A 13,667-nucleotide genomic window follows, 5' to 3' on the forward strand; every position below is an offset into this window, starting at 1 on the left:
AAAAATGTAGCAGAAATTGGCAGCTGATTGGTGGTTAAATCCCAATCTGATATTAAAATGCTTTGCCACGGTTATGCAATGTTCTCCCTTGGGAATAAAATGAAAAGTCAAATCAAATGAGTCAACAATCCAACTAGCTGCACTGCAACACCCTGTTGCTGCTTCAGTCAGGACCAACTACATGTATTGCTAAGGATATTCATCTCTGGAGAAAAGTGCTACCTACATTAATTTGGCCTGTTCTCACAAACACAAAGATTTTTCAGTAAGACAACCGGTATTATTTACTAAAACCTGCTGGCTCTCGTATTAAATGTAAAGTTCATCAACTGTTTAGTTTGGGAGGCAAATTGTTGTTTTCCCTTAATGGACACAAGCAACAATTTATTACATCACTGATTCCTTACTGTTGGATAAAAGTCGTGATCCATTATGAGTGGAGTACAAGTAAGTACAAGCACGATATCATGAAAAAGGAAAGAAAATATTATGAAGGGTGCTCAATTTTTGGCACAGCACCTTTATTCTGAAAGGCCATGTCACACTGGACAGCTGGTATCTACTCAGTGATTCTGCTGGTCAGGTGACCACTGAGAAGCTGAGACTGATCTCCAATATACAGTATGTGTAAGCCTGGCCAAGCCTGGCGTGAGTATCATATTGTTTTTTTTTTCTTTTCCTCAGAACAAACTGCTTCACTGCCTTGACTCTTGTTAGTCTTAGGCCTATTAGCTTGTTTTTCTGTTAAAACAAAAAAACTTTTCCAATAAAATGAATTAGTTTATTAATTTAGTTTTATGACTCAATCACACTTAAGTCATATTTGTATGTGGGATTGGGTGACATATTGACAAAGTGTAGAATAGCTCACATTAAAAGAAAAGTTCATTATTTCAGGGGAATCAGCAGGAATGGCTCATGGGCTTAGAAAATCTGCAAACATAAAATCATAGCTTTTGTGAGGGGTTTGGTTTGAACTTTGACATGTGGATTCACATTGTTGATCAGTTACAAACCATCTCAGCATGACTGATTGACCACTGATTTGCCTGCTCACAAAGCAGGCAAGTTTTGCAGCTTGGTAGGCTACTGTGGCTGGTTAACACTACTGTGTTTCCAGCTAGATTACATGTTTCTCACTAGTTCACCAACTAGTCAACTGGTCTAGTCTCTATATTCCAATCTGAAATGCAGAAGCGCTGTACCACATTAACCAATAGCATAACATAGTACAATTAAAAACGCTCAAGCTGTTTTTACCTGTACCCATGCCGCTCAGCACTGCTCCGTCACTGACACCTGAGGCATTGGTGTTGTTGGTGGTAGCGTTGTGGGGCGCCAGGCTGGGCAGAAACAGGCACCTGCGCAGGACAACAGAGGAAAGATTAATGACTGTTATCTGAGGAAACAGCTGTAACAGATACAAACATGTTGTCAGCTTACACATGTTGTTGTTGTACAAAGAGATTTACTGCCACAGTCTGGCTCCATCGCAGAGATAAACTATTGCCAAAATTCATCCGAAGTTACAAAGAACAGTGTGCTATGGCAAGTGCTGGAGACACAGGAGTCTTGGATTATAATATGGAAATTTCAACTGCCTGATAGTCTGGGATTAATTATGTATGAGAGCAGAATAAAGGTGGGATGAAAGCATACATTCAAGCTGGATTTTCAAAAGGAAATCTGCACGTATTCAGTTGCATCTCCTCCCTCTTTTGGCTTAGGATAGTGCTGATTTAAATAATAATATGACAATCAACTGCAAAAAAAATAAGATGATGACTGTACAGAGATTTCATATAGAAAAGGTTCAGATGCCTCCAGTAAGCTTCTGACATCATGGACCTTTATTTTGTGTGACAAACATTTAAGTTTGATGTCTGTCAGCACTGCCATCTAGTTTTTCAAGGACTTCTACAGTGAACAAACAATGACAATGATTCCACAAAAGTGCAGAGAACTTGGCTTGTGAGTTGGCTTTGTGTCTTGCTGACTCACTGCCCCACAGTGAACATGTTATTTTCTACTCTCTAATCATCCTGAAACAGAACTGAGGACCCTGGTGCTCTAAGGATTGGGATTTGTCTTTTCCACAAAGACCACAAAATATAAGAAGGGACTATGTGAATTCAACCAGAAACATGAAAGGCTGACACCGAAACATAGGAAGTTAACTTTGATGGCAGCTGCTGACAAGACACAACCTTAATCACAACAACCTGATATCTACACAGGCAAAATAAAATTACATTGAGATGATTATGTGCATAGGTCACACGTATCAGTAATAAATGTAGGATTATTTCTGGAAGACAAACTGCTTGTAAAAATGGGCTATACAAATAAAGCTGTCTTTGTCTAAATACAGCTTAATTCTATCCATGTCCTACAAAAGCTTTTTATTAGCTCGACATAAATAGTGCATTTCAAAAGAGACACTTAGGCCCCACCACTTTTTTTAATGTGGCATTCTCTTTATGTTTCTCCACCTGAACAGGATGGTCAGAGGTCAGAGTTAGCGACGATACAACGTCCTTGAAGCTGGCAGGTGTTCAGTGACTGACTCAAGGACGTTTCTCAAGGGCAGACACTCTGGTCCTCTGTTTAATAACAAACAGTCTGTCTAATTAACAAGAACACCAGCGCTGCTGTCTTAGAATAACTACATGTTTACAGTCTTTAACTTAACATTAGTCATTAACTTAATTAACAAACAAACACAAAATAAGCCTGGCAAAGGCTAATTTTTCTTTATTCCAGTCAGAATGAAATGCAGTTTACTTAATTCTTCCAAAAAGTAGCCTTTTTTTCTATCCACCCCTTCCACCCACACAGATAGAATCTTCCTAGCCCCCTGTGAGATGACTGTGTGGGTAAGTGTGCACTGGTGTGTCTGAGAGTGTGTGTAAGCATGTTGTGCACGGCAGAGAGTGGATGTGCATGTATATGTGATTCCTAATAGCAGGAGGGGCATCAAAATTTCATGATGACAGATGGGAGAGAAAGGAGGGGTAGTGTGCGTTTGTGTGTGTGTGTGTGTATCCTCTGTTTATGCTGAGCAGAAAGTGGGCCAGTGCCTCGTTGCCTGTGTGCTGCTGCTTTTCTGTGTTTTCAGGAGAAACTCCATGTTCTATTCGGGTGCAGCAGCTACGATGAGTCGATTGAGTTCTCGCTGATGAGACAAACAGGAAAGCTGAGAAATTATGGAGTGGAAAATATGATCACTGGGTGGGTGAGTGGTGGTTCCTAAAAGTAGTAAGTCAAAGGCAACTGATCTTGAAGTTTGGTCTTCAAGATCTGAAGAGGATCTGATCATCAAAGGCAGTTCATTAAGTCAAGTGTAACTGATTAGGACTATGGAGTCTACAGGGGTCTGTATTGTCTAGCATCCTGTACATAAACATGATTACTGTGGGCGTTACTTTATATTAAAGTTCCCCTCTAGTTCTGTTTATGTAAAATGTGAATTGTAAAATATTCTAAGACTAATATTTTGTTTAAAATGGGCTGCACTCAAAAAAAAAAGCAAACGTTGGTTTGTTGGTTAAAGCACATGCAGTCTTTCTGAGAAAACATCGAAGAGATTTAGCCACAGCGTGAAACGCTTGAGTCTCTCAGACCTGGACTCAGATGAGGAGTCTGTCCTGCACCAAAAACAGCAACAGGCAAATGTATCAGAAAGGTGAGAGAAGTCAGCATCTTTTTTTTTTAAATGATTTGACGTTAGTTTGCCACTGGCAGAGGCTGACACAGTGTTAGTGGTTAGTGAAACATAAAACAATATCTGCTACGATGTTACAATGTGTTCACATCTTCATAAAAAGTGAGTCTGTCTGGGAACCGTTTCATTCCCAGTATTAGTCTTAGTACTGGGAGTAAATATTACTCTGGGAGAAGTAGTATTAAATTGGATGGCTTTAGAATTTGTGATATATCAAATCTAAACTGCCTCTCGCTTCAGCAGAGGAAGGTGACAACACTTGCTTTAGCGACAAACTTGATAATGAAAGCTCATTCTATACTTTGGAAATAGCACTTTGACAAATTAATCTTAACATCCAGTCACTAGCTTTTTCTGGAGCTTACATCTCCTTTCTACATCTCCCTGCGATGAACTGAGAAAACTTGATCCACTGATGAAGAGTGTGACATGTGGTTGAAAGCTCCAGATAAAGCTAGTAAACTTAATTCTGATTATTTCAAACAACTGTATTGATTTGGTATCTTGTAATGCATTAACTTTCATCACCAACATTGTTCACTCTGCAAACACTGGCATACTTTATGTGTGCAAGAAAAGTGCAAAATCAGTGAGGCTTGTTAGACTCAAATGACACTATGTAATGTGACTGGTGTGTGTTGTCGTAGAAAGTGAAGAACAATGCGCATCACAAACGATTCAGGGACATTTGAAATAACTAGATAAACTATTTTTTTTCCCCTTAGAGAGTGATTTCAATTATAATTCCTGCCTTTGCTACCTTGCTAGACTAAACAGTATAATACACACACATAATAAAACTGATGCTATCCACTAGTTCAGTGCTAGCTAGGTGATCACAGGAAATGATCTGTGGCATCAACAATGACCTTTTACAAGAAATCTCCTTTATCCTTAAACCTGTAACTTAATGAATATTAATGAAGAATATATCACAGCCTAAAGTCTCTCTCACTTGTTTACTGTGTATGTCAATGTAACATGTGCATGTGCCATGTATGTATTGCTAAAATGTCTGGGTAAATGGCCAAGGTCACACCCCAAATGCCACTGACGCCAACATTCACTGCGTAAATTTCCTAACATTCAACACAAAGCTCGGGAAGCAGCACATCCTGTCAGCAGCAGCAGCCACAAAATGATATGACATAAAAAGCGGAAAATAAGCCCATTTGTATGCGCAGCTCTATGACTGGAGGAGAGTAACGGTCTCCTCCTGAGAAAGTAGCAGGTGCTGCTGAAAAAAGAAAAACACACAACCTGTTTAATTGCAGGAAAAAAATAACACGTGGTGCCTTGAAGTGTGTGTCACAGGTGGGGAGAATCGATCTACACAAAAAAGTGGTTTCCAGAAGAACACTGAGATCTGTTGCTGCAAAAGCATTTTTAAAATCATGTTATGAAGACTCATCCATTCCTACAGCTCAGAAGAATGGGCAGTTTACATAAATTTATCAGTCTCCTTTGAGTATTAGCATTGTTGGTAGCAATTCTTAACTTCCTCAAACAATTATTTCCTACTTTCACAATGTATCAAATATCTAGATGTAATAAAAAAAATAAGGATGTTGCTTAAAGTGCCAAACTCAAAGAATTCTGAGCGTTAACCAGATACATAAAAAACCAGGCAGTTTTGCATGTTCATGCCGACTAACCCGAATCCCTCCAGCGAGGTGTCAAACTCCACAAATGCAGGTGTGACAGCCGAGCCGTGCAGGCGTATGTCATGCGGAGTCGTCATGGACACCAGGCACTTGACTCGGGTGAGGGGTACGGTGCTGCCCTCAGCGGACCGCACGAGGCTGCGGCTGATGCGATACTGGCCATTGTCCTCTGCTGGTGTGGCAAAGACGCTGTCAGGACCAAAGCCCTCCATGGACATGGTCATACTGCCTGTGAAGTCAAGGAAGACAGGCTACATTAGTCCAGGGATGGACTGAGGTTGGCTGTGATTAGGTTAGTTTTTTTACTTTGAAGATAATCTGGCAGCCCTTGTCATGCTGGCGGAAAGAGTTTCTTTTCAAATCAAATTTATAGCCCGTAAACCAAAAAACAGGAGAGAAAACGACCTTTTCAGCCACGTTTCATTTTTTGCTATTAAATTGATGACACTTCTTTCTTTACTGCTGCCTTTTGGATTTTCATTGTTCTGGGAGTACAGGAATAAACCCCTGGTTTAAGGTACCGGTACCTTCTGCTCAGAACATGGATTGTTTCTCTTATTTGTGAAGAGTCAGCACATCTGTCAAAGACAAATTAAATCAAAGAAGGAATGCCGACATGCAGCGATGGCAGTTAACAGACCATGCTGGATTATCCTCTTAGAGAGGAGGATAGCACTGCGTATTCAAATAGTGGCTGTTTGTAAAGAGCAGTAATTACTAGGGACTTAATATCCACTCTCAGTTGGGAGGAGACACAATAAGCAATTAAGACATGCTGGGGAGCCTAAAAAAATAACAAACATTAACAGCTGTTAATAGGAAAACAAGTGCATTAGATTCACAGTGGCAGGTTGATCTTTGCTTAAACAGAGAGTTTACACATGAACTGGATATTTACCAGAGGCCAAAAGAACTACTGTGGATTTCCTACAAACTGCTGCTTGCTTCAGAAAGAATGCAGCTCCATTCTGCTCACAGTGCGGTCACTAAGCAACTCTACTTAGCACCTTTACTTTTTAAATGCAAAACATTTGAATACATTCAACCAGAGTGATTTGTGCTGAGAAGACTTCCAAGCAGCTCCAAACTCTGGGGAGGAAACAAGCTCCACTGGCTATGACACAAATGCTAAAGCCAGGCTGTTTCACTGACAGTGCAATCAACCTTTCTAAGAATCTACAGTTGCCCTCTTCTCCTCCACTGAGTCAGTGCTACTAATTTTCACTGGCAATTAAATGGCAATGAAAAGCTCATCCTCTGTGGTGACAGCCTACTCAATGGAAGATTCATCCGAATGAGCTTGCAGCGAGAGTGACCAAAGAAAAGGAGCAGAACTGCGAGAAGATTGATGGTATTTTTTCAAGCTTTTAATACAAAACAAAACTTTCTCTCAGGAAAAAGCTGGTGTCACAGTGGCAGTTATTGATAAGTGACTGGCTGTAAAGAGGCATTTTTGCACAAGAATTCAAATATGCTATAATGAGTGATAAAAATTTCTTCTTTCTTTTAATACTTTCAAGTTTACACTGTTTCTTGGTTTTGCTTTTTAGTTTATGACATAATTTTTTAGGAGCTTCAAATAAGCAATTTACTAAAAGTTTTGCATGGTCAACCTCTACATCATAAGGCAATTGATGGTAAAAAGCAAGAAATATTCTTACATTTATTTATATAATATTTTTTGGCTACCAGACCTCAGCAAGCTGCTGTTTCACATACATAATGATTTGCAGCATACTACCATTGTGTTTAACAAACACGACTAACTACAGTCCATGGATTTTATTTCATCTGTCAGTGCTAAATAAATGTTTTAATGATAGTGCTATTTTAATTATAAAATTATTTATTATAATTCTGATTCGGAGGTTGAAAAATACTTAAATGTCTAGAATATTTAAAATGCTCTTTGAAGTGGACCCTGGTGTTACGGCAGAACTGAGTGCAACCCTGAGCTGTGCAGACACACAGTGAGGGGCCTTGATGGAATCTCAGTCAATCTTCTGCTTTAAACAGATCTGACAAAGAGCAGAAAAAGTGTTTTCACCGAGACCCCTGGCACAGAGACTCTCGTGTGGTCAATACAAGGATAAGAGCTGTTACTGTCTTACTTCTCATCTCTGCGTCGTAGCTGAGAGAGCTCGGTTTGTGAACCCGGTACTGCTTGAGTAGCTTCTTGTCCCAGGCACCACAGTTCAGAGGGTTTCCAAGACGTAAGAATTCTCTGGAGGGAAAGATGATCAGGATGTTTAGAATAAAAAAAAATACCAACAAAGACAAAAAAGCACACAATTACAAATCAAATGACAACACAGTTTTACTGATTGTTATGATTATTACTGTTGAACTTTGTCTAGTTAGCATACCGTATGGCTTTATTTTATTATGGGACACTGGATAACAAGGTAAAACATTTATCTTTTTAATTCAATTCAATTTTTTTATATAGCACCAAACAACAACAGCAGTTGTCTCATGACACTTTCCAATTAGAGCAAGTATAGACCAAACTCTTTTATTTGAATTTAAGAGAGATCCAATAAAACCAGAACTACAATTTAGAGCAATAATGTATTTTGCTCATCAAAATTTTCCATATACAAAATTCATCAACAAATTATGCACATTTTACAAAAGGTTTTACTAATATTTTCTGAGGCCTGCACTAGAGTGCACTAAGTGGAGTATGGTTCCAGCAGTGCCAGGTATTATTATTATTATTGCTGTATTCCCAGAGGGACCAGCAATCATAAAATCCTATATGTTCTCATGGAACTCTAACGCTGTCTGGATAGAAGCATCCATCTAAATACATGCAGTGTGTTCAGTCAGCAGTTAGTTTGCAGGTTAACTCCTACTCCTGAACAGTTGTGGTTAACAACATGCATTAGGTTGTTTAAAAGTCAATGATAAGGTTGACTGGCATGGAAGTAACATGAATGCAAAGAGTCCCAGTGATGGTTTGAGTCAGTTGTCAGAGCGCTGACTGAGAGACACTGGTGGCTAGAACCAGACAGCTCCAGAACAACACCACAGAAACAGAAGATTCCAGCGTTTAGCTGGGGCTGGCGTTACTGGTGCCGAGACAAAATGAGGGGGGGGGGGGGGAAAGCAGGAGCAGAATAATGAAGGAAAAGTGACAGAAGAAGACTGACAGCACAAGAGAGTGAGACAGAGAGGGTAGACAAGAGAGGAGGGTGGGAAACAGATTGGCAGATACGTTTACCTCCGGACAACTACGCAGGGAGAGCACATCAGCCAGGGAGAGGCCACATTTACATATAAAAAGAACCATCCATGTGCATCTCAAATAACTTTCTTCTCTGTTCCTCAAGCCCAACCTCCCATCTCATTTAACTAGCCAAGCGGGAAATGAGAATCGCTCAATTTTGTCTGCATACATAGTCCTGCTTCACACGCTGAAGCCTGTCAAAGCAGATTATGCTTCTCAAACATAATTTTCATCCATTGGAGGAAAAACCTCACCTCTGTGTTTCGCTGAATAAAGCCTAAAGTAAGATATATTAGTGGGGCTACTGCCCAATTCACCTCTGGCTGGGAATTTCTGTTGTATTTCCCATAATTCTCTACGGTAATTTTCATCTCTGTGCTATCAGGTAACAAAAGCATAAATGTCCCCATACATATACAACTACTACAACTACTACTAATAATAATGATAATGATAACAATGATGAAACAATAGCAAAATAGTATGCTTCTGCACAAACATTAAACATTGCATATTAACTACTACATACTAACATATTAGTATGTTAAAATGCTAAATACTGCAAGGTAAATGTCAGCATGTTAAAAATCCTTTTATTGTTAGCAATACATTTAAGCTCAGAATTTGTGTAGCGGGAAATGGGAAATGTCTCAGAAACATGTCTCAATGGGAAATGTCTCAGAAAAATGGGAAATGTCTCAGAAACATGTCTCAATGGGAAATGTCTCAGAAACATGTCTCAATGGGAAATGTCTCAGAAAAATGGGAAATGTCTCAGAAAAATGTAGGGTCAAAGGTCAGCTTAGCTGATGTGGGTGATGTATGTTTGGCTTTGTGTTACACTGCAGTTGGGATGATGCTTCCATATTAACATTAAGTTTAAGGATGTAATAGACTTCATGAGTGAAAACCAGCCAAGACCAGTACCTGAGTGCCATCGGCTGCAGGGCCTGGGAAGCCAGCCTCTCAAACATCCTCTGCAGCGGGGGGTGCAGTGGATGGTCTTCATCACCCAAGGCCTGACTGCAGCGCTGCAACAGCCGTTGGTGGAGACAGGCTTCACACAGGACCTGCTGGTTTCTCTCACTGTTCACCAGGAGCTGGAGGATGTTGGCCACTGCCAGCTGCAGGTCCAGGGCATGCTGGAGAGGTCACAAAAGTAGGGGAAGGTTATCTTGACTTTTCAGCCTTTTAATTTACTGGATCTGCAAAAACTAAGACTCTCTGTAATGTACTGCCTTACACAAAGTCTGGGTTTCTGGAACATGTAAAAACCACTTCATCTGACTGACAAGAAAAAGGACCTTAACCATAACCCCTTCACCCACTTTAACAGGAAATGCATACTAGCACATTTCTTTTCTGTATTTCCTCACCTCTGGCTGACTGTCAGAGGACACGGAGGGCAGCAGGTCCAGCATGGCCAGGACGGCCCCCGGGTGGATGACAACCATATCAGACGAAGATGAGGAGGAAGCAGGGTGGGAGGGGTTGGCTAAGTGGAGCTTTAGGTCCGTCAGGGCTTTGACTGGGGCAGGAGGGCCTGATGTACCGTAGTAGCCATGTCTGGGAGCACAGGGACAGACAAAGTCACATTTGGCTGAATCAACTTGACTTGTCTACAAGTAAGCGTTTACAGAAAACAAGTGTCAGAAAAGGACAGAATGTAAAAATATGTACCATTTTTAACTGCAGGATACAAGTTTGGAGACATTTTTAAAAGTTCTGTCAAGAGGAAGCAGCAATACTATAATTTTTGCATTTAGGATTTTGCTTTGCCACAACCTTGCTGGTCCCTGTTGAGAAGGTTTGACTGAGGTCAAATGCCAAAAAGACTTATAATTGTTCCAATTTATACGACCCTGACTGCAATACAGGAAAATCTGGGTTGTAAGAGATAAGTCTGGTTCCCTTTCAGAGTTTTAACAATTATAGGCACTATTCTATTGTAAAATGTGCAACTGGCTCTCAAAAATAAGGAAAGTGTCTGCTAAACATTCAGATTTACAACCACAGTGCCTTCCAGAGGCAACTTTGTTTCAGAGCTCAGTGAACATTCTTCGACTGAAGTCAAAAATAATAACACCGTTGAATAAATGTAAGACAAGAATTCAACACGCCTACTTTATTCAACATGAGTCAGCTGTCCTGTTCACATTGGCTGGTTGTTTTTCGGAGCAGACACAGTTGACTGGTCGGCGGTAGGCCACATAAGAAGCATTGTGACAACAAGCAGATTAGCTGCGATAAACAGTTTTGTAAAAGAGACTTAGCCATTTTCCTGTTATTGAGGTGTATTAATGTGGATGGAGATCTTTCCAAAAACACTGGTACTTTCACATACAACCACTGTATTATGATTTATCCAGTTCCATGTGGACCCAGTCTAAGGAGTCTGCAGTGGAAATATCATAACATGCAACACAGGGAGAGACAGGGAGAGACAGGGAGAGACAGGGAGAGACAGAGAGAGAGAGAGAGAGAGAGAGAGAGAGAGAGAGAGAGAGAGAGAGCGCCTGGGTTTATTTTTTAGGCAAGCTACCGCTGCCTCACTGTCACAAACTTGACATGCACAACACTGATTGCTGCATTTGTACATCGTATACTGTTGAAATTTTCTTAAAAGGCAAAACTTTTCACAAGATGTCTGGTAGCTGCTGAGTATCATATAGATGGAGATTAAATCATGGGGGATGTTTTTGTTCAAATCAAACCCAGTAAATCCAAAGCAACTGGCATTTTGCTGCCCTCGCATTTGATGATTTCTGAAATAATTTGGAGTACGGGAAACTGTTTTACAATCAATGTAAAATCACATCACAATCACAAAACCTTCTAGGTTGTTAAAGATGGCAGAAAGGCAGAAAACGAATGAAAAAGAAGAGCTTTTAGTGAAGTAAACAAACAAGGACAAGGACCTCATCATTGCTGATTGTCATATTAGTCCACCTCATGCATATGCAGCCTTGGAACTGTTCCAGGCAGACAGACGGGGAGAAAACTGAGAGGAGACCCCCAGAGTTTCACCTTGACAGTTATTACAGCTCACTAATGCAGAGTACATTTAAAACGTCCTAACCGTTTTTCCTTTTAGAAATGAAATTCAAAGAGCAGCAGACTCTGGCTGTGTGTGTGTCTCTGTGTGTGTGTTTTGGGGAAGGGAGAGACTTCAGCTGAGAGAAAAGAAAGAGAGTAGAGCAAGGGAGTGAGGAAAAATGCAACTGGAAGAAAAATGCCTACTTTAGACCAACAACAATTTGTCTGTCTGTACACTTTCCCCTGCCTGAAAGTAGCTGAGGAAAAGTACTTAAAATAATGTGATGAGACACACATTTCTCTGCAGTGGCGACAAGAGGAAAATACTTCACATAACTCATTTTTTGTTGAATTGTCATATTCCACTGATATCTGAGCAGTTTTTCATTGCTTCTTTTCATAACTGTTCTGGCTATCACCAACCAGGTTTCTACTCCAAGACGTTTTTTTTCCATCTCATATTTAATGTGAATTAAGGCATAAAGAAATAGAAGAGACAAACAGAACTAAAAACATTTTCATATTTTTAGATTTATGACAAAAACACAAACAAGTGTTGGCTTTTATTTTAGTGCAACTTGAATCCATGGGGTTTGGACTGGAAATTTGAAGATATCAGCTTAGGCTCAACAATGGGCGTTTTTAATGTCACATTTTATATACGTATATGTCAGGTGAAAACCTCAATTTAACTGGCAAAAAACAACTTGTCCAAATCTGACTTCTTCTTCCTATTTTCCATTTCATCTCTGTTACTGATGGTAAGCACCTGGACACATCTTCATGATTTACCAACAGATTTTTGTGACAGTTAAAAGAGGTTGGGCCGTGATCATTTTGCCACTAGGGGGTGCTCTTAGTGTTGCCTGAAGGTAAGGAAAATGAAGAGAAAGGGATGAGGGTGAGGAAAGTAGCAGAGCTCTGTAGCTACCTCTTCCTGGCGAGTGCTGGTGTGCCCCATGGCGAGGGCAGCGAGGTCTCATGAGTCAGGCAAGGAGGCACCTGCTCTGCACGACTGCATGGCAGCATGTACACACACGTACACACACACACACGCACACACAAGCATGCACATACACATGCAGACATTTTGTGAACACACAGGCACACATAAAAGCACAAGGCATTCACACACCCACACATGCAGCCGCGCAGATGGACCGGGCCGAGGATGAACAGCCAGACAGCACCAGAAGTTAGAGGAGGAAAAAAGAGAATGAGAGAAAAGAAGGAGAAAAGCTGTTAGTGAAAAGCTGAAAGGAGAAACGGGATCAAAGCTACAGCTGGAGCACATGCAGGACGCCAGCTAGAACTTCATATTAGCCAGGTAATGTCACAAGGACCAAGAACTTCAACTTTAATACAGCTGTATTTGAAACTTTCAGCAGATTTGTTCTGCAAACAGAAAACTGCTTTGGATTGTGAACTCCAGGTGGTGCAAACATGCACAGAAGAGGAAATGGGGACAGAGGACTGTAACAGATGATTCAGCAGATTGATTCTTAACTGCTGTGGTGAACTGATCTTATCAATCAGCTGAGAACAGCATAAAAACATACCTTCAACTGCGCCCCAGCTGACCTTAAGTGGCTACAAAATATCTAATTCTATTCTGATCAACTGTTACTCTGTTTCTGTCTTGTTTGCTGTATTGTCACAGGATGTCAACATTAATCTCTGAATATTAATCATGTAAAATAATGTCAGTCGTTCTACCACCACGACAGCATGACCGTGATGTGGCCACTCAGTTGAACCGTGTGTGTCTCAGCTGAACAGGCTGGCTGAGCGGGAGCTGGCACTGTGCAGTGAGACCTGACAGAGATAAACACAGCTGTGGACCTGCTCTCTCAGGCACACAGAGGCACCTGACTGATCTCAACCTACAAATATCCTCTTCACTTGTGCAAAAACTGTATTGTTCTGCAAGGTTTTCTGGTGAAATTCACATTTGCTTTACATGTCTTTGCATTATATTGTAAACGCTCGATCTTCTTTTTATTGACATTCA

General features: G+C 40.6%; 1 protein-coding gene across 5 annotated transcripts in view; it reads right to left on the reverse strand.

Annotated features, from left to right (window-relative positions):
• Positions 1 to 13,667, reverse strand: part of wdfy3 (WD repeat and FYVE domain containing 3) — a 90,265-nt gene that overhangs the window by 37,104 nt on the left and 39,494 nt on the right. For 4 of the 5 annotated variants that reach the window (XM_046385923.1, XM_046385922.1, XM_046385919.1 and 1 more), the window contains exons 14-19: positions 12,588 to 12,671; positions 9,997 to 10,186; positions 9,548 to 9,762; positions 7,500 to 7,612; positions 5,380 to 5,617; positions 1,261 to 1,361 (exon numbers count right to left, since the gene is read on the reverse strand). In XM_046385923.1, the coding sequence (XP_046241879.1) occupies positions 1,261 to 1,361; positions 5,380 to 5,617; positions 7,500 to 7,612; positions 9,548 to 9,762; positions 9,997 to 10,186; positions 12,588 to 12,671 (941 nt within the window). The remainder of the gene's footprint in view (positions 1 to 1,260; positions 1,362 to 5,379; positions 5,618 to 7,499; positions 7,613 to 9,547; positions 9,763 to 9,996; positions 10,187 to 12,587; positions 12,672 to 13,667) is intronic. The other variant, XM_046385924.1, reaches the window with a different exon arrangement.

Source organism: Scatophagus argus, chromosome 4 (genome assembly GCF_020382885.2).
Source record: "Scatophagus argus isolate fScaArg1 chromosome 4, fScaArg1.pri, whole genome shotgun sequence".
NCBI classification, from domain to species: domain Eukaryota; kingdom Metazoa; phylum Chordata; class Actinopteri; family Scatophagidae; genus Scatophagus; species Scatophagus argus.